General features: G+C 52.0%; 1 protein-coding gene across 1 annotated transcript in view; it reads right to left on the bottom strand.

The window, feature by feature from the left end:
• TDRD5 (tudor domain containing 5) overlaps positions 1–24,697 on the bottom strand; it is a gene marked incomplete at both ends in the record, with an annotated part of 586,386 nt that overhangs the window by 538,001 nt on the left and 23,688 nt on the right. The window contains 2 exons of the mRNA XM_082265311.1: positions 4,686–5,515; positions 11,563–11,937. Coding sequence (XP_082121437.1) covers positions 4,686–5,515; positions 11,563–11,937 — 1,205 coding nt within the window. The remainder of the gene's footprint in view (positions 1–4,685; positions 5,516–11,562; positions 11,938–24,697) is intronic.

The raw sequence follows: 24,697 nt of genomic DNA, 5'->3' as shown, positions 1-24,697 counted from the left end.
CTGTCCATGAGATAGGACGAAAAGACTTGCCCCCCGATACCATCGGGGACTGGAGCCACCACAGAAGATCCCTTCTGGTGCGATGGCTCAACGAAATCTGAAGATCCAGAGATTGAGGTCGCCCGTCCCACCCGGACAGGATCTCCGCTTGGAGACCCCGCGTGTGAAACTGGGCGAAGGGAATCGCCTCGAAGGCCGAGACCATCAATCCCAGACATCTCATGCACGTCCGCAGAGACGAGTGCGGAACGTCCCTGAGGGACCCGACTTCCTCTTGAAGAGTCCTGAGTTTGTCTTCCAGTAGGAAGACCTTCGCCTGGACCGAGTCCAGGATCATCCCCAGGTAGGGAAGACGAACTGACGGACTCAGCGTCGACTTTGGAAAATTTATCGTCCAACCAAACTCCTGCAGAGTTTGCATCGTGACGGACAGGTCCTTTTCCAGACCCTGGCTGGACGCAGACCGAACCAGAATGTCGTCCAGATACCCCAGGACAGAGATGCCCTGGGCTCTCAACAAAGCCAGAACGGGTGCAAGCACCTTGGTGAAAACCCGTGGAGCCGAGGCGAGACCAAAAGGTAACGCCACGAATTGGTAATGATCCTCCGCAATGGCGAATCGAAGGTACCTCTGGTGACCCTCGAAAATCGGGATGTGAAGGTACGCATCCTTTAAATCGATGGAGGCCATGAATTCCCCCGGAACCAGGGCAGCCACCACCGACCGCAGGGATTCCATGCGGAACTTGCGAACCCGCACAAAGCGGTTCAGAGCCTTCAAGTCCAGAATTGGACGAACCTTGCCCTCCTTCCTGGGCACGGTGAACAGATTTGAATAAAACCCCCGAAATCTGTCCCGATGAGGCACCGGAACCACCACTCCCTGAGCCCTCAGGTCCCGCACCGCTAGGTGCAGATCCCGCAAACGCTTCGGAGACAGTTGAAGATTCGAGGGAAAGAATCTGCTCTCCGGCCGAGAGAGAAACCCGATCTTGTAGCCAGATTGAACGATTTCCTGAACCCACCGGTCCCGCACGCGGGCCAGCCAGGATTGAAGAAAACCGAGCAAGCGTCCCCCCACCCCAGAACTGGGTGACGGCGCCCCTTTAGGCCGCATTGTTATGGGCAGCGGGTCCGGACTGACAGGACTTTTGTTTGCCAAACCATGGCTTCTTTTGGGAGCCTTGGCCCTTGAACGGTTTGCCCTTGTAGTGCGACCTGAAAGGCACGAAAGGACCCCTGAGAAGGCCGAAAATTAGTATGCTTCTTACCAGGAGCCCCCTTAGCCTTGGGGAAGTGGGGCAAGAGAGTGCTCTTGCCGCCCGTGATCCCCTTTATCAACGTATCCAAGGATTCCCCAAAAAGGCGAGATCCATCATAAGGCAGATTGGCTAAGGTCTTGCGCGAAGACTGGTCCACAAACCAACATTTTAACCAAACCAGGCGGCGAGACAACACTGCCACGCTTTGTACACGTGCAGCCAACGGCACTAAATCCAAGTCCGCATCACACAGATACATGACACCCTGATGGATTTGATCCACCATATCCAATGTCGCCGGTGAGGCCGAATCAGCCACTAAGACGCGCCTAAGCACCTGCGTCCAACTTGCGACAGCCTGGGCTGCCATAAGAGAGGCAAACAGAGCTTTTAGCATCGAACCCTTAACAGAATAAGTATGACGGGCAAGAGACTCCATTCTCCTATCCGTGGCATCTCGGAACACCGGAGTATCCTCTGCGGGAATCGCAGTGGATTTATTCAAAACCGCAATCGCGTGATCCACCGGGGGTGGCACACACCACCGTTCATCAGTGGCAGGCGTGAAAGGATAACGCAGCCTGAACCTACTTGGCACAGCAAAAGGTTTGCGTAAATTGCGCCATTGTTCCTTAACAGCGCGCTGAAAATCATCATTGCAGGGAAAGACCTGCGATGTCTTGCGTCTTTTCTGCGTCCCATAAGTCGCCAGGGCAGCAGGAGGACACAGTTCATCCTGCAAACGCAGCGTTTGTTTTATAGAAGCAACCAATTCATCCATGATTGCAAGCTCTTCAGGCGAGCCAGGGGGAGAATTATCAACCCCTTCAACCTCAGCCTCCACCTCGGACCCCACGAGATCCAGGGAGGAACGGGACCCCGACAAGGAGACCCCAGCCATAGCAGCCCCATCACCCTCACCCTCAGAATCAGAGGAAACAGAAACTCTGGGTCTTTTAGTGGATTGAGCAGCCACCAGCATCTGCACCTGAGCAGCAAGGTTAGCCACCACTTCGGCTAAATCCCCCCCTGGGGGGGAAACAGCAGTCCCCTGGCTTCCCACCAAGGTGGCAGGAAATTTGCCCTCCTGAGAATCCATTGCCCCAAAAAAATATGCCGGAGAATAAAGGGTTAACTGCCCCTTTAACAAGCGCGGCGAGCGCAGCCCACCGCACACACACACAAGCACAATGAGACCCCCACAGGGATAAAAAACTGAACACAGGCAATGGAGATAGGAAGAACAGAGGATAAAACCTGAAGAGACCACTGCTGCTGCTGCCGCCTCGATCGGTGCACCCAGGAAAGAGGAAGTGATGAAATCAGGGCGCTCTATTAAAGCCTATGGAAGGCTACAAGAAAATGGCCGCCCGCAGTGAAAACATGCGGCCGGAGCGATCGCAGTCAAAATGGCGCCGTTTGGCGCCGAAACCGCCGCTCCCCCACTACTGTGAGAACCGCAGTATAACACTACACAAGTAAAAAAACATGGCGGATCGCTGCAGCGATCGCTGTATTGTGCCCAAACATGACAAAAACATGCCCCACAGCACACAGCCTGTCACACATCCCACAGTCTGACACAGACAGTGCCGCACAGCCCCCCCCTTGCAGCCCACAGCGTGCAGCCAGAGCGATAGGGAGCTAAACAGTGTGAACAGAGGCAGGTTACACAGTCCCAGACTGACACCCCCCCCAACAGACAGGTCCCCACATAGATACACTTACCTCCTAATGGCGTGGGGAACCCGCACAGGCGAGCAAGCCGCTGCACATGTGGCAGGGAGAGTCGCATCCAGGAGGCAAAAAATCGGGGTTAAGAAACCGCACAGCGTCCAGTGAGGTAGCCACCTCACCAATCATCCCTGCACCGAACAGGGATGGGTCGTTCACTGTGCCAGGAGCGTTACCTGGCTGAACGCTCGATGGCAGGCTGGGAAGCCACTGACCCACAACCTGCGAACAGGGGGATCAGCCCGAGACCCAGCCCGCACGAATCCTCTTCATCAGAAGAACTAACTAATGCTGACAAAAAAGAACAGCTAAGTAAAGAGAGAGAAAAAACTCAAACAAAAAATCAAAAAAGAAGAGAAAGGCTGAGGCAAAATGCCCCAGCATAGAGAGATCCAGCTACTCCTGACAAGCTAGACATTGAAACTGAGATATGGATGCAGGAAGTAGGAGGGTATTGACTGAGGGGACCACCCCCTGTGGGTGGGATATGTTAAAAGCTTTAATGTTAACATATTCTGTTGCCTAGCTACTCCTTCGGAGCAAAGTCTAATACCCCATTGTGACGAATATGAAGATGGCGGCGACTGTCGGAGGACGTAAGAGAAAATGGCTTTTACTAATGGCTTGCAGGTCCCAAAAAAAAAAAAAAAAAAAAAAGGCCAGCAGTTAACCACTTAAGCCCCGGAAGATTTTACCCCCTTCCTGACCAGGCCCTATTTTGCGATTCGGCACTGCATGACTTTAACGGACAATTGCGCGGTCGTGCGACGCTGTACCCAAACGAATTTGAAGTCCCTTTTTTCCCACAAATAGAGCTTTCTTTTGGTGGTATTTGATCACCTGTGCGATTTTTTGATCATGCGCTATAAACAAAAAAAATAGCGACAATTTTGCAAAAATAACAATATTTTTCACATTTTTTAATATGAAATTCCCCCAAAAAAATATAAAAATCTAAAATTTTTTAACATTTTTGGCCAATTTGTTTTCTGCTACATATGTTTAGTAAAAAAAAAAAAAAAAATCACAATAAGCGTATTTTGATTGGTTTGCGCAAAAGTTATCGCGTTTACTAACTAAGGGAAAGATTGTCATTTTTGTTGTTTTTTTATTTTAACGAGTAATGACGGCGATACATAGCAGTTATTCTGCTGTTACACAGGGAAGAATGATAGGCGGCTTTGTTTACATCAGCAGCCTACCTTTCTCCCTTCACAGCGGACGATCGCGAGTGACCGGCGGACATCGGACATTGGGTCCGCCAGTCACATGCGCGGAGGTGTCCATGAACGAGCGAGAGCGCGCCTCCGGCGGCGAGCACTCGCCCCCTATTGGCTCACAGGCTAGTGACGTATATATAAGTCACTTTGCCTGGCCGGGGCTGACCGCCGCAGTATATGTACTTGCGACGGTCGGCAAGCGGTTAACAGCCGCTTTAACATCACGGGTTGTCAGAGCCCCCCTGACAAATGCATTTCAATGAGGTCAAGACCATTTATCAGAACCACTATTGCCTGAGTGCCATCAACAGAGGAATAGAAAAGATCTTTGTTGGAAGCACTGCTCCTTACCAAAGAAAGTTTAATTAAGGAGTAAGCAAGATGCAACTGGTAAAAGAAACAAGGAACGAAGAAAATGAGCCAGAAGGTGCAGTGACTATTACTGAAAAAGAAAATCTTTAAAACATACCTCTTCTTCAAGCTCCTGGAGGTTACAATCCATGCTAGATTCAACTAGATCAACTTTCAAGTCATCAGCCAAGCTTATAATTTCAGTACTAACAGCTTCTATATTTGTTGGTGGCTGAAAAAGTAAATTGTTATTAGTATCCTGAATAATAGCTGGAGGCAAAGGGCATGACGGGGTCTTAGTGAATGCTACACTGTTCAAGTTCACTGTTGACTCTCCAGTTTTGCAGTTTAAATTTGCTTTAGTATCATTTTTAAGAGAATATTTGCTGGAATAATACTGAGCCTCAGCTGCCTTAAACAACCTATCCAGAGCTGTGAGACCAGTGGATGACGTGGTCGCAGAAGATGCTGGTGTGAGGCCGTTGGAAGGTACAGTTGCAGGTGGTGATGCTCTGGAGGCAGTCAAAAGTGCATTTTCAGAAGGCATTGGTGTGGGGCTAGTGGACCATGCATTTTCAGGAGGTGCTGGTGTGGTGCCAGTGGACCGCACATTTTCAGGAGGTGCTGGTGAGGGACCAGCGGCCAGTGCAGTGGCAGAAGATAGTGATGTGGGGCCAGTAGACGAAGCAGTTGCTGGTGTGGGGCGAGTAAACAACGCAGTTGCAGAGGGTGTTGATGTTTGGCCAATGGATGGTGCAGTTGCAGAAGGTGCTTGTGTGGAACCAGTGGATGGTACTGAAGCAGAAGATGCTGGTGGCAAAGAAACATTAATGGATGTCCTATTTTTGGAGTATGGTGCTTCATTTTTAGGAACCCTGCAAGGATAAGCTGACTTGGTGGAAGTACCTTGATTATAAGACCAATTTATAACTGGTTTTGCAAAGAAACCTAGAACAGACATGAAAATGCATTGTTTAGACTGCTATGCAGAAATGTAAAGAAACCAAATACAATAACGGAATTTTTGTAAAATCTTACCGTAAAATTCCTTTCTCTGAGTCCTCCGACAGTCGCCGCCCCTCAAATAGTCTTCACCAATGGTATTGACTTCCGCTCCGCAGGAGTAGCTAGGCATAAGGCTTGTTAAAAACTAAAGCTTTTAGCATAGACACACCCATGGGGACTGTCCCACTGGTCAATACCCCCCCTGCAGTAAGCCATCCCAACTCAGTTTAGTAGCATAGCAGTAAGTGTACAAGAAAAAAACCCCGAAAGAGGGGCAGGGGCGGCGACTGTCAGAGAAGGACTCAGAGAAAGGAATTTTACGGTAAGATTTTACAAAAATTCAGTTTTCTCTTACGACCTCCGACAGTCGCTGCCCCTCAAATAGTCTTCACCAATGGGATGTCCAAAAACAGTGCAGACATGAGGGGTGGGAGACGCAACCATAGAAAAGGCAACGCAGTACCCACATCATAGAAAGGAACCTTACACGCATAGTAAGAGAACCTTCTGGGCAAAGGAAAAGGCTCAACAGGAGCAACAACCCAGGAAAACAGATAACCCAGGGGATAAACACCCCAACAGCCTGGGACCCACAAAAAAACTAGGGTCCCCTATGGCACTGCCGCACTGAGAACTTTGCGGCCAAAGGAGGCATCAGCTGATGCCAGAACATCAACCTTATAGAATTTGGAAAAGGTGTGCACCGACGACCAAATCGCAGCCTTACACCTGGTAGAGTGCGCCTTAACAGGGAAGGGCGGAACCCGTTCCTTCAAAGCATAAGCCTGGACAATCGTCTGTCTGATCCATTTGGCGATGGTCGCCGCAGATGCAGCCATGACCTTCCGAGGTCCCTCAGGAAGGACAAAGAGGGAATCCGATTTCCTAAAGGATTCAGTGGACGACAGGTAAACCCTGATCGCCCTGACAACATCCAAGGAATGCAACGCAACCTCTTTAGGATGCTTAGGCTTCGCACAGAGTGAAGGCAAAACAATGTCCTCATTAAAGGTGAAAGTCAGATACCACCTTAGGAAGAAAAGACGAATTAGGTCGCAGGACCACCTTCTCTTTATGAACCACCAGGTAAGGAGAGCGGCAAGACAACGCCGCCAACTCCGACACTCTGCGAGCCGAAGTGATCGCCACTAAAAAGGCAACCTTCTTAAGACAGCAGAGGCATCGATATCTCCCGGATGTTTTCATAGGGAGAACGCTGTAAAGCGGACAGAACCAAGTTCAAGTCCCATGGAGGTAAAGGCTCCCTCCGGGGAGGAGCCAAATGCCGCACACCTTGAATGAAGGTGCGAATTAAGGAATGAGACGCCACAAGGCGTTGAAAAAGAACAGCCAGTGCAGATACCTGTTCTTTTATCGTGGCCAGCGCCAGGCGCTGGTCCACACCAGACTGGAGGAAAGCCAACACTCTCGCCACCGAATATGAGGGAGGAGAAACCCCCCTGGACTCACAACAGGCAAAATAAGCTTTCCATGTACGGTAATAAATCTTACCAGACGAGGCTTTTCTAGCCTTGATCAAAGTAGGAATGACATCTGGGGAGAGACCCCTGTCTCTCAGGACCTGGCTTTCAACACCCAGGCCGTTAAAGCCAGCGACTGTAAAGCAGGATGGAAGATCGGTCCCTGAGACAGTAGATCTTCCCGCATCGGTAGCCGCCAAGGAGGCTCGACCGCTAGGCGAACGGTGTCCGCGTACCAGGACCGGTGTGGCCAGTCCGGTGCCACTAGAATCACCCAGTGCGGTTCCGAGGCCAACCTGCGAAGGAACTTGGATAACAACTGAATCGGAGGTAAGGCATACATCAGATGATACTGATCCCAAGGGGCCACCAGTGCATCCGAGGCGTCCGCCCGAGGATCGCGCGTTCTTGCCACGAACCTTCCCACCTTGTGGTTTAGCCGCGATGCAAACAAATCCACATCTGGGGATCCCCATTTCGCACACAGCATGTGGAAGACCTCCGGATGTAGGGACCATTCCCCCTGATCCAGGGTCTGGCGGCTCAGATAATCGGCCTGCCAATTCTCCACACCCGGAATGTGAACTGCCGAAATCGCCGGGACATGATTCTCAGCCCAAGACAGAATATCGGTCGCATCCCGGGCACTCCTGGTGCCCCCTTGGTGGTTTATGTAAGCCACCGCGGTCGCATTGTCCGTCTGTACCCGAACGGGATGGCCCCGAAGCCGAGTCGACCACTGGAAGAGACAGATTTTGAACGCTCTCAATTCCAGTATGTTGATCGGAAGGGAGGATTCCTCCTCCGACCAAGTGCCCTGGGCAGACTGAAGCCACCACAGAAGATCCATTCTGGTCCAGCGACTCAACGAGACACTCAGATCCAAGGACTGAGGCAGTCTGTCCCACCTGGCCAGGATCTCGGCTTTTAGAGACCGTGTGTGAAACTGAGCAAAGGGTATCGCCTCGAAAGCAGATACCATCAGCCCCAGGGACCTCAGAGGTCCTGAGTGACGAGGATGGGTTGTCTCTGGAGGGACCTGATCTCGTCCTGAAGGGTCCGGAGCTTGTCCCCTGGCAGAAACACTTTTGCTTGAGCAGAGTCCAGAACCATTCCCAGATAGGGAAGACGAATTGAAAGAGACAACTTCGACTTCTGAACGTTGATGGTCCAACCGAACTCCTGGAGCATGTGTACTGTAGTCGGCAGATCGCACACCAGGCCCTGACTGGCACTCGATCTTAACAGGAGATCGTCCAGGTATCCCAAGACCGCAATGCCCTGTGCCCGCAACAGGCCCAGAATCGGCGCCAGCACTTTGGTAAAGACCCTGGGAGCCGAAGCGAGACAAAAAGGTAACGCCACAAACTGATAGTGGTCCTCCGCTATGGCAAACCGGAGGTACCTCTGATGACCCTCGAAAATGGGGATGTGCAGGTACAAATCCATCAGGTCTATAGAGGCCAGGAATTCTCCTGGACTCAGGGAGGCCACCACCGAGCGGAGGGATTCCATACGAACTTTCAAACGCGCACAAAGCGGTTCAGAGCTTTCAAGTCCAGGATAGGACTTACCTTGCCCTCCTTTCTGGGCACCGTGAACAGATTCGAGTAAAACCCCAGAAACCTGTCCCGGTGAGGCACCGGAACAATCACCCCCTGGGCAAGAAGGTCCTGCACCGCTTGATGCAGGTCCCGTAAACGCCCTGGGGTCAAATGAAGATTTAAGGGAAAGAATCTGTCCGCCGGCCGGGAAAGGAATTCGATCTTGTATCCTGATCGAATGATTTCCTGAACCCACCTGTCCGGAATTCGGAGGAGCCAAGGTTGGAAGAAACCGCGCAAACGTCCCCCCACCCCTGAAACGGGTGAGTGCGTCCCTTCAGGCAGAGGCGGATTGAGCCGCCGCACCGGCATGGCCGGACTTTTGCTTGCCCGCCCAGGGCTTCTTCTGGCCACCTTGGCCCTTGAAGGGTTTGCCCTTGTTTTGTGGCTTAAAGGCACGAAAGGACCCCTGATTGGGTCGAAAGGCGGGCCCCCGCTTGCTGCGAAAAGGCTTGTTCTTCGGATTCTGGGGCAGCAGAGTGCTTTTGCCCCCAGTGACTCCTTTCACCAAGGTATCTAAGGCCTCCCCAAAAAGGCGAGACCCTGCATAGGGAAAATAAGCCACCGTCTTCCGTGACGTCTGGTCAGCCGACCACCTCTTCAGCCAGATCAGTCGACGGTTAAGTATCGCGACACTAGACAGGCGTGCAGCTAAAGGGGCCTCATTCAAGGCCGCATCGCACAAATACATGACCCCTTGATAAATTTGGTCCACCATGGCCAGTGTAGCAGGTGGGGCAGAATCAGACGCGAGAGTGCGCCTAAGCGCCTTAGTCCAATCCGCCACCGCCTGAGCCACCATGACAGAAGCAAAAATAGGTTTGAGCATGGAACCCGCCACCGTGTAGGCATGGCGGCCAAGAGACTCCAACCTCCTGTCTGTAGGGTCCCGGAACACGAGGGTATCCTCAGCGGGAACCAAGGTAGCCTCATTTAACACGGCCGCCGTGTGATCCACCTGGGGAGCCACACACCAGCGTGAATCCGTAGAAGGCGCAAAGGGGTAAAGCAGTTTAAACGATTAGGCACCGTGAAAGGGCGTTTTAAACTGCGCCATTGTTCATTCACAGTGTGGTGAAACACAGCAGGGCAGGGAAAAACCTGCGCCGACCTGCGGGTCCTATGTGTACCAAAGGAGGACACAATGCCCGGAGGATTGGGGTCATCCTCTAAATGCAGTGTTTCCTTTACAGAAGAAATCAACGCATCCATAGTTGCACGTTCTTCAGGCGACCCCGGGGGAGAATCATCAACCCCCTCCACCTCCGCCTCCCCCTCAGACCCCAGTGGGTCCAGGGACGAAAGAGACCCTGAAAAGGGCACACCAGCCACAACAGCCACATCACCATCTGAATCAGAGAAGACAGTCTAGGCCTTTTTCTAGCAGCTCGTTCAGCCATCAGCACCTCCATGTTTGACACTAAAGTCGCCACTTCATCGGCCAAATCAGGTATAACGGGGGGTTCAGCAGAACTGAGGTCCCCCACCAAGGCTGGAGGGAATTTGCTGTCCTGAGATTCCATTGCACAAAAACAGTGACAAAAAGTACTGGGCCTTTAAAAGCGCTGCGGATTGCGCAGCCAGCCGCTAAACAAACTGTGTACACAGACCCCCCAAAAAGGGACAAAACTGAGCCAGCAAGGATAAAACCGAGAGATATGGAAGAGACAGTCTGCAGAGCCCCACAGAGTGTTACCACACCGATCGCTGCTCCAGAGGAAAAGGAAGTGAGGTCATCAGAGGCTGAAATATATGCTGCAAGGCTAAGGGAAAATGGCTGCCCATAGAAATCAATGGGAGGCTTCGGCAAGATGGCCGCCGACATGTGCTCGGAACGATCATTCTGCCACGCGCCGGATGGCGCCAAAACACCACATAGCAAACTGTTAGCAAAGCCCATAGTGAAGCCAGACATGCTGCCCACATCCAAAATGGTGGACCGCGTGGTTTTTAGCCGCAGCGGCCGCCGCACACACACAGTCTGCACCTCCCAAACACTGAATTGACACCGGAGAGGGGCCCCCAAAACCACACAGCGCCAGCAGTGCAATAAAAAAGACCCCCGCAAGGGATCGCATCAGGGAGCCCCACAAACGCACAGACATGAGGGGACACACACAGCAACACAGGACTGCCACCCCAGACAGAGGCCCCACACAGAAAAGTACTTACCTGTACCGGAGGGTGTGGGGTGCCTCTACTAAACGGAAAGCCTCTGTTCTCAGATGACAGGGAATGCCATCAGCCAAAACGCAGGACACTGCAGCAATGAACCGCAGATGTGTCCATTGAGGTAGCCACCTCACAGGCTGCAGCCCGGCTGCGAACAGGGATGGGTCGCTCATAGTGCCAGGGCGAACCATAGCCGAACGCTCGATGGCGGGCTGGAGATCCCTCTGACCCTCTGCCCTGGAGAGCCAGGGTGGCCAGTCCGATTCCCAGCTCCGCAGAATCCACCTTCGTCTGAAGATCCAACTAAAAACTAAAGCTGACAAAACAAACAGCTAGTAAAGCCAAGAAAAAACTTGCAAAAGAAAAATCATAAGAAAAGATTAGAAGGCTGAGACTGTAGCCCCAGCACAGGGAAGCCTATCTACTCCTAGCGCTAGGCAGAGACAAACTGAGTTGGGATGGCTTACTGCAAGGGGGGTATTGACCAGTGGGACAGCCCCCATGGGTGTGTCTATGCTAAAAGCTTTTGTTTCTAACAAGTCTTATGCCTAGCTACTCCTGCGGAGCGGAAGTCAATACCATTGGTGAAGACTATTTGAGGGGCGGCGACTGTCGGAGGACGTAAGAGAAATTGGTAAAATTTTGAATAATTGCATAAATGATAGTTAAATATAAAAAGGCAAATAAAGATAAAGCAACAAATGTAAAAAATAAAGGACTGCATTTATCTCACCAAATACGCCATGATTATACGGAGTCTTCAACTTTAGCAATGATCCAGCTCTAGTTTGTGTCACTTGCACCATATCAGACACAGATCTTAGGACTTCTAATAAAGAGTAGAATCCATAGCGAGTATACTGAAAACTGCGCCCAAAACGGTTATAGAAGGCAGTTTCTAGCTGGGAGACCAGCAACGGAGAGATAGAGAGCAGATCTTGTAAGTCTCTCTTTAGGGATGCTGGAAGAACTGGAGCTATTCTGCCACGTCTCACCAGGTCCGTATGAGAACGAGATACTGTGACACGTCGCCTACTTATAGATCTCCTACTGGTCTTCTGTCTGGATACCAGTTCTGCTACACCCTTAGTTTCTTCATTAACCACACCTTGAAACAAAAACAAAAAAAAAAAAAAGGATTTAAAAAGAAGCTCTGGTTACTAAAAAATTAAGAAGCTAAAAATACAGTAGCTGCTGACATTTTTTATACAGACATTTACCAGACCAGGGATCAAGCGCTATCACCCGGGCCGGTTATTCGGGTCCATGGTGCCGCTTGTGAGAAATCAGCTGTGACTTCTTGGTGTTACACAAGGGGCTCCCCACTGCGCAAACTCAAGATGCGCTGTGCTTTTTCAATAGCCTCACAATCTCCTTGGACATGTGACGTGTTCCAGGAGCTTGCAGTTGAGGGAGGGGGCTGAACTTGGGAATGGCTACCTATCAGCCCAAGTTCAGCCCCCTCCCCACCTGCCACAACCAAGAAAATAAAAATTCAGAAGTGTGGGGGTCCACTTTAGGTTATAGAATACTATACTAAAAATTCTGAAGACCTTGAAAACGAATTACCAATTAACTTGTTAGAGCTGGAAGACCCTCCCCAGTTAGAAATATTTACTGCTCAAAAAAAATAAAGGAACACTTTTTAATCAGAGTATAGCATCAAGTCAATTAAACTCTTGGGATGTTGATCTGGTCAGTTAAGTAGCAGAGGAGGTTGTTAATCAGCTTCAGCTGCGTCTGTGTTAATGAATATACCAACTGGTGCACTAGATGGGCAACAATGAGACAACTTTCAAAACAGGAAAGGTTTTACAGGTGGAAGCCACTGACCCTTTTTTCCCTACTCATCTTTTCTGGCTGTTTTGCATTTGGCTAGAGCCAGTGTCACTACTGACAGCAGGAGGTGATACCTGCACCCTATAGAGGTTGCACAGGCAGTTCAACTCCTCATGGATGGCACATCAATACGTGCAATTGCCAGAAGGTTTTCTGTGTCTCCCAGCACAGTCTCAAGAGCATGGAGGAGATTCCAGGAGGCAGGCAGTTAAGTCTAGGAGAGATGGACAGGGCCGTAGAAGATCCTTAACCCACCAGCAGGACCAGTATCTGCTCCTTTGTGCAAGGAGGAACAGGATGAACACTGCCAGAGACCTACAAAATTACCTCTAGCAGGCCACTGGTGTTAATGTCTGACCAAACAATCTGAATCAGACTTCTTGGGGGTGGCCTGAGGGCCCGACATCCTCTAGTGGGTCCTGTGCTTACTGCCCAGCACCATTGAGCTTGATTAGTAATTGCCATTTAACACTAGAATTGGCAGGTCTGCCACTGGCGCCCTGTGCTTTTCACAGATGAGAGCAGGTTCACCCTGAGCACATGTGACAGACATGAAAGGGTCTGGAGAAGCCGTGAAGAATGTTATGCTGCCCTGAGTTCACTGGCAGACACAGCGCTCCATATTCAGAACCATATTGTTTTATCGCCCACTACAGGAGTAGGACAGAAGGCAGAAAAAAAAAACACTTGGCTATGCATAATCGGCAGTCCTAGCTGGTATAAATCCCCTCTCTGCTATAGGCCTTCAATTTAGTAACAAACATGATCAGAAGTATCAAAACTCCATAGAGGAATGGGTGCTGTATCTGTCAATGAACTCAGAAAAATAGATTTATGGTAAGTACAAAAATCCTGTTTTCTCTTTCGTTTATTGATGGACAGAGAGCTCCATATTTAGAACCATAGGGGTGGCCCCAAGCTGTACCAAAACATTAAGGGGGGGGGGGGGAATCCCAAGGCTAAACACAAGAAGCCAACCAGGTAACAGGAGCTCAACAAAAAAACAACTGGAGCCCAACCTGAACAATACGCCCCCAAAGAGGGAACAGACCCTCTAAACAGCAGCCTGCAAAACCTTGCATCCAAAAGAAGCACCAGCAGATGCCAAAACATCCACTTTGCAAAATTCTGTGCAAGTGTGCACTGACGATCACGTGGCTGCCTTGCAAACCTGCGCCACTGATGCCTGATGGCGAAAGGCCCAAGAAGCACTAAGAACCAGAGTACTGTAGAGTGTGCTATTGCAGGGAAAGGAGGAACCTTACCCTTGATAGAATAGTCCTGAGTCACCGTCTGTCTGATCCACCTGGAAATGGTCACAGAATAAGCCGATAGCCCTTTTCTTGGCCCATTTGTGATCACAAATAGTGAGTCTGACCTCTGAAAAGACTCTGTGGCTGCCAGATACACCCGAATCGCCAAACCACATCCAGGAGTATGCAACTCAAAATTCCTTGGGATGAGCAGATCTGAAACACAAGGAAGGCAACATAATGTCTTCATTCGATGGAAGTCAGACAAACTTAGGTAGGAAGGAAGGGCGTGGATGAAGAACCCCCTTATCTTTGTTATCTTTGTGGACTACCAAGTAGGGGGTAATACAAGATAACACCACCAGCTCTGAAACCCTGCAGGCAGATGCAATAGCAACCAAAAACAGCCTTTCAACAGCCAGGCTGTCAAAGTCAGCGATTGTAAAGCAGGATGGAAGATTGGCCCTTGGGACAGCAGGTTCTCCCCGAGAGGCAGTCTCAAAGGGACGTCAGCAACCAAGCCCACTAGGTCGGCGTACCAAGACCGGCGAGGCCAGCCTGGGGCCACCAGAATGACTGGAATCCTTTTTAGGCTCGATCTTGCACAGAAGTCACAGAAGAAGATTGAGAGGAGGGAAAGCATAAATCAAACGATACTGGCCCCATGAGGCCACTAGAGCATCTCTGGCATACGCCATAGGATCCCCAGATCTTGCCACAAACCTCTGAACCTTCCAATTGAAACGAGAGGCCAACAGGTCAACACCGGGGGTCCCCCATTGGAGACATAGTTGTTGAAACACTTCCAGGTGAAGAGATCATGCGCCCAGGTGCAACTCCTGACGATTGAGGTAGTCTGCTTGCCAATTTTTCACACCACGAATGTGCACCGCAGGGGGCTGGAACACATCGTTCTGCCCACCTTAGAATGCCGGTCACTTCCCGGGCCACTAGAGCACTTCTTGCACCTCGATTATTTACATATCCCACAGCCGTGGCATTGTTTGATTGAACGCTTACCGGGCACCCCTGCAGACAATCCCTCCACTGGGACAGGCAAAGCCTGATCGCCCAAATTTCCAGGATGTTGATCTGCAGACTGGACTCCTCCCCAAGTCCAAACACCTTGAGCGGAGTCTGAGCCCAGAACACCGCCCCTCCGTACAGACTGGCATCCGTGGAAATCACTGTCCAAAACAGGGGAAGAAAGGACTTCCCTTGCCGAAGCGCCGGACAACGGAGACACCAAATCAGAGATCTCCTCGCATCCTGGCTCAATGGAATCACGTTGTCCAATGATAGAGAATTTTTGTCTTACTTGGCCAGAATCTCTTTCTGCAGAGGCCTGGTATGAAACCGAGCAAACAGAACCGCCTCGAAAATGGAGACCATCAAACCCAGCACTCGCATGCAAGTCCTGAGAGATGACTGACGGTTGGACAACAGGAGCCGAATTGCCTCCTGCAACTTCGGCAGTTTTTGCCCCTGGAAGAAACACCCGGGCTGAGGCTGAATCTAGAGTCAGGTCAAGGTAGTACAGTTTGGTGTAAGGAGTCAGAGCTGATATCTGAAAATTCAGTGTCCAGCCGAACTCCTGCTGCGTTCGTACAGTGATATCCAGATTAACCCCTAGAGCCGATGAAGACTCTGCTCGCATAAGTACCACAGTCTCCTTCTGCCTGAGCAACGCCAACACCGGGGCTAACACTTTTGTGAACACCCGCGGAGTTGAAGCAAAACCAAAAGGTAAACGCCACAAATTGATAATTCTCCTATCCCATGGCAAAGTGAAGGAAACGCTGATGCCCGACATAATTTGGGATATGAAGGTAAGCGTCCTTGATAATCGATAGAGGCCAGAAAATCCCCTTGATGAAGGGATGCCGCTAACGTGCGAATGGACTCCATCCAAAATTTCTGAACCCGCACAAAGCAGTTCAGAGCCTGGAGGTCCAAGATTGCACGGACCTTGCCTTCCTTCCTGGGAACAGTAAACATACTTGAATAAAATCCCTGAAAACGTTCCGACTCTGGAACCGGCACAATCACTCCCTGGGATAACAGATCCTACACGGCCCTGTAAAGTTCTTGTAACTGAACCGCATCAACTCGTGGACCCATTTGTCTTGAATGAGGGAGGTCCACGGGTCTGGAAAGAAAGGAAGACGCAAACCCCCCCCCCCCCCCACCACAGATACGGGTGAGGGCGCCCCTTCAGGCACAGCAAGGCTCGTCTGTGGGACCAGTGGAACCCGCTTTTGACTTACCGACCCAGAGTCTCTTAGAGCCTCCCGCAAAGGTACGGGTGGATCTCGATGCCTTGTCCTGTGAGCCTGCTGGACGAAAGGGCCGCATGTGAGAGAAAAAATTACCACATTTACAACGAGGCTCCTTGCTCTTAGCAACCTGCGGAAGCAGAGTACTCTTACATAAGACCTTTAATGATCTCTTCCATAGAATCATCGAACAAACATTCTCCTGCAAAGGGAAGGTCAGTCAGCACCTTTTTGGAAGCCTGGTCAGCCGACCAGTACATCAACCATATCATGCGGCGAAGGGTCACCGCAGTCACAGATACTCTGCAAGCCAAAGGGGCTGCATCCAAGGATGCATCACATATATACTGTAGCCCCTGTATCAACTGATCCGCTAGTTCAGTAGGGTGTTTACCCTCTTCCAGATCTTGGCGTAGGAGCTTCCCCCATTCTGTTAAGGTCTGGGAAACCAAGGTGATAGCAAGCACCAGCCTCAAAACTGAACCTACCACGGTTACGAGTTATCGGACCAGAGCCTCAGCTTTTTTTATCCACAGGGTCCTTAAAAGATGGGGAATCCTCCACCAGAAAAAGCGTGGCCTGACTCAATCTGGAGACCTGAGAGTCCACTGCTGGTGGAACTGTCAGCTTCTTCAAACGAGACTGCTCAAAAGGATACCTCCTAGCGAAACGCTTAGGTATGCCAACTATGCATTTTGGGGACCCCCACTAGCTAGTTTCCATCTTGTCGCAAGAAAGGGGAACACCTTAATCACCTTGAATGGCCTACGGGTGCCAAACTACACCGGAGTAGCCAATGCAGCAGCAGCTGTGTCCTCCAATTTTAAAGTTTCCCACACTGATACAATCAGTGCCTCCACAAGTGCCTTTTCATGCGTGGCCATAGTAGAGAGGATTCATCCTCACTGTCCAAGCACTCAGGGGGCGTAAACGCAGACCCAGTGGGTTGATTTGCGTCCGCAGCGGCGAAATTCACTACAGACTGAGTAGACTAAGAATACAGGTGAAGAAGGGGGGCGCTTCTTGCCAGGCCGCTTTTGCAGGGCCATATCAGCTTTTGACACAAGTGACGGCGGGACCGCCGTCATGGCTGCCAGGGAAGACTGAGACCCAGATGGTCCCGCAGCTTCTGAGAGTGGGTCAGGTGGTGATACCTGCTCCGGGGACTCCACGGTTAGTTCGGAGGCCGCCCTTAATATATACAAGGAGGAAAAAAAAAACCCTCACACTGCTACCGCTGTGGTACTACAAGACCAAGCGCACCAGCGGCGCTGCTATAGCAGAAGTAGGAGCCGTATACCCACAGGGACCCACCACCACCTATTCAGAGCTGGATACAGGGCGCCAATCTGCTTGTCATGCAGCGATCAGAGAGGAAGAGGAAGCGCTGTCACTGCCACTAGAGGCCCACCGGCGCATCACCGCTCCACAGGCTACAAAAAAATGGCCGCTGCATTGACTTCAATAGGAAACGCTAAAAACATGGCCGCCAGACTACACAAACATGGCCGCTGAGGCTGTACACAGCCATCCACACCAAAATGGCAGCACGGCACCCAGGACCCAGACCAGCCCTACAGGTACTTATAGTCCACAGGGGGGAACTCACAGGGACCCCCCGCGCAGCAATGCGCCATAGGAGCATCAGAAAATGAGCTGCCGGCAGCACGCTTCCACCTCCCTGAGCCCATCACCAAATGACACCCTATACACCCCAAAAGCCCGTGCAAACTGAGGGGGGGACTAAGGGAGGTAGGTGAGCGCGACCTGTACAGAGGAACCCCGCTAGTGGGGGGGGGGGGGCATGAGGGAAGGAAGGGCAAAGAAGGGGCCTACCAACCCGAGGAAGGGCCCGCGTCCACCCCAGTATTTCTCTAGAGAACAAGGGGGGAAACTACTCGCACCTGGGAACCAAGTGGGCACCACTCCTGGCAGTCCATCGCGCCATCTTGGAATGGGGGTGCTGCGGGCCAGAGGTACACTGGGACTCTGGCCATGACCGTGGCTATGCCTCCTTGCAAGGTATTTCGCTCACTGGCCAGCCCCCATCCAGTAGGGCTATGTCGCGGCCAACCTAGCGCAGAGCTAATAGTTGGGTTGTGCTCGCTGGCCAGACCGTAAGGATCTACGATATCCGGTGCATCACCCAGTCTGTCAGTTGATTGTAGTTCTCACAGGAACCGAATAGATTGTAGTTCTCACAGGAACAGAAAATAGAAAAAATTCCATTAAAAAGGGGGGAAAAATGCCAGGACCGCAGATCCCAGCAGGGAAACAGGTCCTTACTCCTGAGTAGAAAAAAAAAGTCCTAGAGCAGGAAGTGGGAGTATGCCCCCTGGGACTACCCAAAATTATTTCCGCCTAGTCTTACTCCTGTGGAGAGAGCAGTAAAAGCCCCAGGGTCTAAGAAGATAGACTGTGGAGCTGTGTCCTTCAATGAGCGAAAGAGAAAAACTGAATTTTTGTAAAATCTTACCTGTAAAATTCCTTTCTCTGAGTCCTCCGACAGTCGCCGCCTCTTCATATTCGTCACTAATGGGGGGGTTATTGACCTTTGCTCCGTAGGAGTAGCTAGGCAACAGAATATATTAATATCAAAGCATTTAACATATCCCACCCCCAGGGGGTGGTCCCCTCAGTCAATACCTCCCTGCTTCCTGCATACCAACTCAGTTTCAGTAGAATAGCAGTAGAGTACATAAACAAACCCCAAAAGAGGGGCGGGGGCGGCGACTGTCGGAGGACTCAGAGAAAGGAATTTTACAGGTAAGATTTTACAAAAATTCAGTTTTCTCTTACGTCCTCCGACAGTCGCCGCCTCTTCATATTCGTCACTAATGGGGACGTCCCAAAGCAGTGTAGACATGAGGGGTGGGAAAAAACGCAGCCGCGCCTAAAGCAACGCAGTACCCACATCAGAGAAAGGAACCTTACCAAAGTAAGAGAACCAACTGGGCAACAGGAAAATGTGCTCAACAGGAGCAACAACCCAGGAAAGAACAAGTAACCTAGGGGTAAAAACACCCCAACAGCCAAGGGCCCAAACAAGGGACCCTAAGGCACCTCCGCACTTAGAACTTTACGGCCAAAAGAAGCATCTGCCGATGCCTGAACATCCACTTTGTAAAATTGAGAAGGTGTGAACGGACGACCAAGTCGCCGCCTTACACACCTGGGCCACAGAAGCCCGATGATGACAGGCCCAAGACGTACTCAGAGATCTGGTAGAGTGCACCTTCACAGGCACGGGAGGAACCTTCCCCCTCAAAGCATAGGCCTGCTCAATGGTCTGCCTGATCCATTTGGCGATGGTAGAAGCCGACGCCGCCATGCCCTTCAGAGGTCCCTCAGGAAGGACAAAGAGAGAATCCGACTTGCGAAAGGATTTAGTCGATGACAGGTAAACCCTGATTGCCCTAACAACATCCAAGGAATGTAAGGCCACCTCCTTCGGATGCTTAGGCTTTGCGCAAAGCGAAGGCAAGACAATGTCTTCATTGAGGTGAAAGTCCGAGATCCTCTTCGGAAGAAAAGACGGATTAGGTCGCAAGACCACCTTATCCAAGTGAATCACCAAATACGGAGACTTGCAGGACCAGGCCGCCAGCTCTGACACCCTGCGAGCCGAAGTGATTGCCACTAAGAAGGCAACCTTCTTGGACAACAAAGACAACGAGATCTCCCTGATATTTTCAAAAGGAGCATGTTGCAACACGGACAGAACAAGGTTAAAATCCCATGGAGGCAAAGGCTCCCTCCTAGGGGGGACCAAATGTCGCACCCCTTGAACAAAGGTGCTAACCAAAGAGTTAGACGCCACAGGACGTTGAAAGAACGGCCAGCGCAGAAATCTGACCCTTAATCGTGGCCAACGCCAAACGCTGGTCCACGCCCGTTTGAAGGAAAGCCAACACTCTCGACACCGAGTATGAGCGAGGGGAATACCCCCTGGACTCACACCAGGCAAAGTAAGCCTTCCAAGTACGGTAGTAAATCTTCCCCGAAGAGGCCTTCCTAGCCTTGATCAAAGTGGGAATGATCTCAGGGGAAAGACCCCTATCCTTCAGGACCTGGCTTTCAACAGCCAGGCCGTTAAAGCCAGCGATTGTAAAGCAGGATGGAATATCGGTCCTTGAGACAGGAGATCTTCTTGAAGTGGCAGACGCCACGGAGCGTCGACCGCCAGATTCACGAGGTCTGCGTACCAAGACCGGCGAGGCCAGTCCGGTGCCACCAGAATCACCGTTTTTGGTTCCGAGGCCAACCTGCGAAGGAACCTGGACTGCAGCTGAATCGGTGGAAAGACATACATCAGTCGATACTGATGCCAGGGCGTCACTAACGCGTCCGAGGCGTCTGCCCGAGGATCGCGCGTCCTTGCCACGAACCTTTCCACCTTGTTGTTTAGACGAGACGCGAACAGGTCCACATCTGGGGACCCCCACTTCGCGCACAACATCTGGAAGACATCCGGGTGAAGGGACCATTCCCCCTGGTCCAGGGTCTGGCGGCTCAGATAATTCGCCTGCCAGTTTTCCACCCCCGGAATGTGAACTGCAGAGATCGCCGGGACATGCGTCTCGGCCCAAGACAGAATGTCGGCTACTTCCCGAGCCGCTCGGGCACTCCTGGTGCCCCCTTGGTGGTTGATGTAGGCCACCGCTGTGGCATTGTCCGTTTGTACCCGAACTGGACGGCCCTGAAGCCTGTCTGTCCAAAGCAGAAGACAGAGATTTATCGCTCGCAATTCCAGAATGTTGATCGGAAGGGAGGATTCTTATTCCGACCAAGTACCCTGGGCGGACAGAACGCCCAGAACACCACCCCAGCCCGACAGGCTGGCATCCGTGGTGATCACCGTCCACGACAAAGGACGAAAGGAATGGCCCCCCCGACACCGCCGGGGACTGGAGCCACCACAAAAGACCCCTCCGGGTGAGATGGCTCAACGACAGCCGCAGATCCAGAGATTGCGGATGCCCGTCCCACATGGCCAGGACCTCCGCCTGAAGCTCCCGTGTGTGTGTGTCGATACTGATGCCAGGGCGTCACTAACGCGTCCGAGGCGTCTGCCCGAGGATCGCGCGTCCTTGCCACGAACCTTTCCACCTTGTTGTTTAGACGAGACGCGAACAGGTCCACATCTGGGGACCCCCACTTCGCGCACAACATCTGGAAGACATCCGGGTGAAGGGACCATTCCCCCTGGTCCAGGGTCTGGCGGCTCAGATAATTCGCCTGCCAGTTTTCCACCCCCGGAATGTGACAGCCGCTCGGGCACTCCTGGTGCCCCCTTGGTGGTTGATGTAGGCCACCGCTGTGGCATTGTCCGTTTGTACCCGAACTGGACGGCCCTGAAGCCTGTCTGTCCAAAGCAGAAGACAGAGATTTATTGCTCGCAATTCCAGAATGTTGATCGGAAGGGAGGATTCTTATTCCGACCAAGTACCCTGGGCGGACAGAACACCACCCCAGCCCGACAGGCTGGCATCCGTGGTGATCACCGTCCACGACAAAGGACGAAAGGAATGGCCCCCCCGACACCGCCGGGGACTGGAGCCACCACAAAAGACCCCTCCGGGTGAGATGGCTCAACGACAGCCGCAGATCCAGAGATTGCGGACGCCCGTCCCACATGGCCAGGACCTCCGCCTGAAGCTCCCGTGTGTGAAACTGGGCGAAGGGAATCGCCTCGAAGGCCAAAACCATCAATCCCAGACACCTCATACACGTCCGGAGGGACGAGCACTGATTGTCCCTGAGGGACCTGACTTCGCACTGAAGTGTCCGAAGCTTGTCTTCCGGCAGGAAGACCTTCGCTTGAACAGAGTCCAGGATCATCCCCAGGTAGTGAAGACGAACCGACGGACACAACGTCGATTTTGGAAAATTTATCGTCCAGCCGAATTCCTACAGAGTCTGCATCGTGATGGACAGGTCGTTCACCAGGCCCTGACTGGTCGCGGACCGAATCAAGATATCGTCCAGATACCCCAGGACAGAAATGCAAATCGAAGGTACCTCTGGTGACCCTCGAAAATGGGGATGTGAAGGTACGCATCCTTCAAGTCGATGGAGGCCATGAATTCCCCCGGAACCAGGGCAGCCACCACCGAGCGCAGGGATTCCATGCGGAACTTGCGAACCGGCACAAAGCGGTTCAGAGCTTTCAAGTCCAGAATCGGACGTACCTTGCCCTCCTTTCTGGGCACAGTGAACAGATTGGAGTAGAACCCCCGAAATCTGTCTCGATGAGGCACCGGAACCACCACTCCCTGGGCCCGCAGGTCCCGCACCGCCAGGTGCAGATCCTTCAAGCGCTCCGGAGTCAGCTGAAGGTTTGAGGGGAAAAATCTGCCCGCCGGCCGAGAGAGAAACTCGATCTTGTATCCAGATCGAACGATTTCCTGAACCCACCTGTCCCGAACGCGGTCCAGCCAGGGTTGAAGAAAACCGAGCAAACGTCCCCCCACCCCAGAAACGGGTGAGGGCGCCCCTTCAGGCTGCATTATTATGGGCAGCGGATCCGGACTGGCCGGACTTCTGCTTACCCGCCCACGGCTTCTTCTGGGAGCCTTGGCCTTTGAAGGGCTTGCCCTTATAGTGCGACCGAAAGGCACAAAAGGACCCCTGAGAGGGCCTAAACGAAGCATTCTTCTTACCACGAACAAACTTATTCTTGTGAGATTGGGGCAAGAGAGTGCTCTTACCCCCAGAAATACCCTTTATCAGAGTATCCAAAGATTCGCCAAAAAGGCGAGATCCCGCGTTGGGCAAATTAGCCAAAGTCTTGCGAGAAGAATGGTCAACCGACCAACATTTCAGCCATATCAGGCGACGGTTCAAGACCGCCACACTAGAAAGACGCACAGCCAAAGGGACTAAATCCAAGTCCGCATCACACAAATACATGACACCCTGATGAATCTGATCCACCATAGCCAAAGTTGTCGGCGGGGCAGAGTCAGCCACCAGAGTGCGCCTGAGCACCTGCGTACAATCCGCAATAGCCTGGGCTGCCATAATGGAAGCAAAAATAGGCTTCAGCATAGAGCCAGCAACCATATAGGCATGACGGGCCAGAGATTCCAATCTCCTGTCCGTCGGGTCCCGGAACACCGGGGTATCCTCAGCAGGGATCGCAGTAGATTTATTCAAGATCGCCACCGCGTGATCCACCTGAGGCGGCACACACCAACGCTCATCAGTAGCTGGTGTAAAGGGATAACGCAGTTTGAACCTACTCAGTACAGCAAAAGGCTTCTTTAAATTGCGCCATTGCTCATCAACCGCGCGCTGAAATTCCGTAGAGCAAGGAAAAACCTGCGATGTTCTGCGTTTCCTCTGCGTCCCATAAGAGGACATCAAAGCAGGAGGACATGGTTCATCCTGCAAATGCAGCGTTTGCTTGATAGAAGTAACTAACTCATCCATGAGTGCAAGCTCTTCAGACGAGCCAGGGGGAGAATCATCAACCCCTTCCACCTCAGCCTCCCGTCAGACCCCACGAGGTCTAGGGATGAGTGAGACCCTGAGAAGGGCACACCGGCCATAGCAGCCCCATCGCCTTCTGAATCAGAGGAAATAGACACCCTGGGCCGTTTTGTGGATCGATCAGCCACCAGCATCTGCACTTGAGCAGCTAAGTTTGCCACAATAGTGGCCAGATCAGCCCCCTCGGGGGAAGCAGCAGCCCCTTGGCCCCCCACCAAGGTGGGGGGAAACTTGCAATCCGGAGAATCCATGCCCCAGCCAAATAAGTAATAAAGGGTACAGCCCCTTTAAGATCGCGGCGAGTGTAGCCCACCGCACCCACTAAACACACTGACCCCCACAAGGACAAGAAACTGGGCAAGGTATACAGGAAAGAAGGAAATATAAAAACCTGGAGAGATCACACAGGCTGCTGCACCGATCGCTGTCCCAGAGCAAAAGGAAGTGATGCAAGACTGACCGCCCCTATGAAGCCTATGCAAGGCTACACAAACATGGCCGCTCGGCTGATGGAAAAACCCTGGGCAAATAGAACATGGCGCTGACATGTGGTGATCGATCGCCGCTCAAAATGGCGGCGTTTGGCGCCAAAAACGCTGTGCAGTACCTCACAGGACCTGCCACCATAATTTTGCCCCAAAAAAATGGCGGATCGCCGCACAGCACGTCTAAAAGCAGGCTGCTTCATATGACACCCAGCAGAGCGGGAGAGCCCCCCCTTCACAGCCCACACACAGGCAGCAAGCTCACACAGGAGCTGACAGGGAGCACAGCAGCCACACAGACACGCAGGGTCACACAGTCCCAGACTGACACCCAAATAGACAGGTCCCCACATAGAGTTATACTTACCAGTCCGGATGGCGTGGGGAGCCTGCTCCAGCGACCAAACCGCAGTACTGAGGACAGGGAGTGTCGCAAGCATGACGCAGTGGATTTGCGGTTCGAAACCGCAATGGCGTCCAGTGAGGTAGCCACCTCACCGATAGCATCCCTGCAGCGAACA

The sequence above is a fragment of the Pelophylax lessonae genome (assembly GCF_965119305.1).
Source record: "Pelophylax lessonae genome assembly, chromosome: 8".
NCBI lineage: Eukaryota > Metazoa > Chordata > Amphibia > Anura > Ranidae > Pelophylax > Pelophylax lessonae.
The sequence above is the reverse complement of the archived record's forward strand: the minus strand, read 5'-3'. Positions and strand labels throughout refer to the sequence as shown.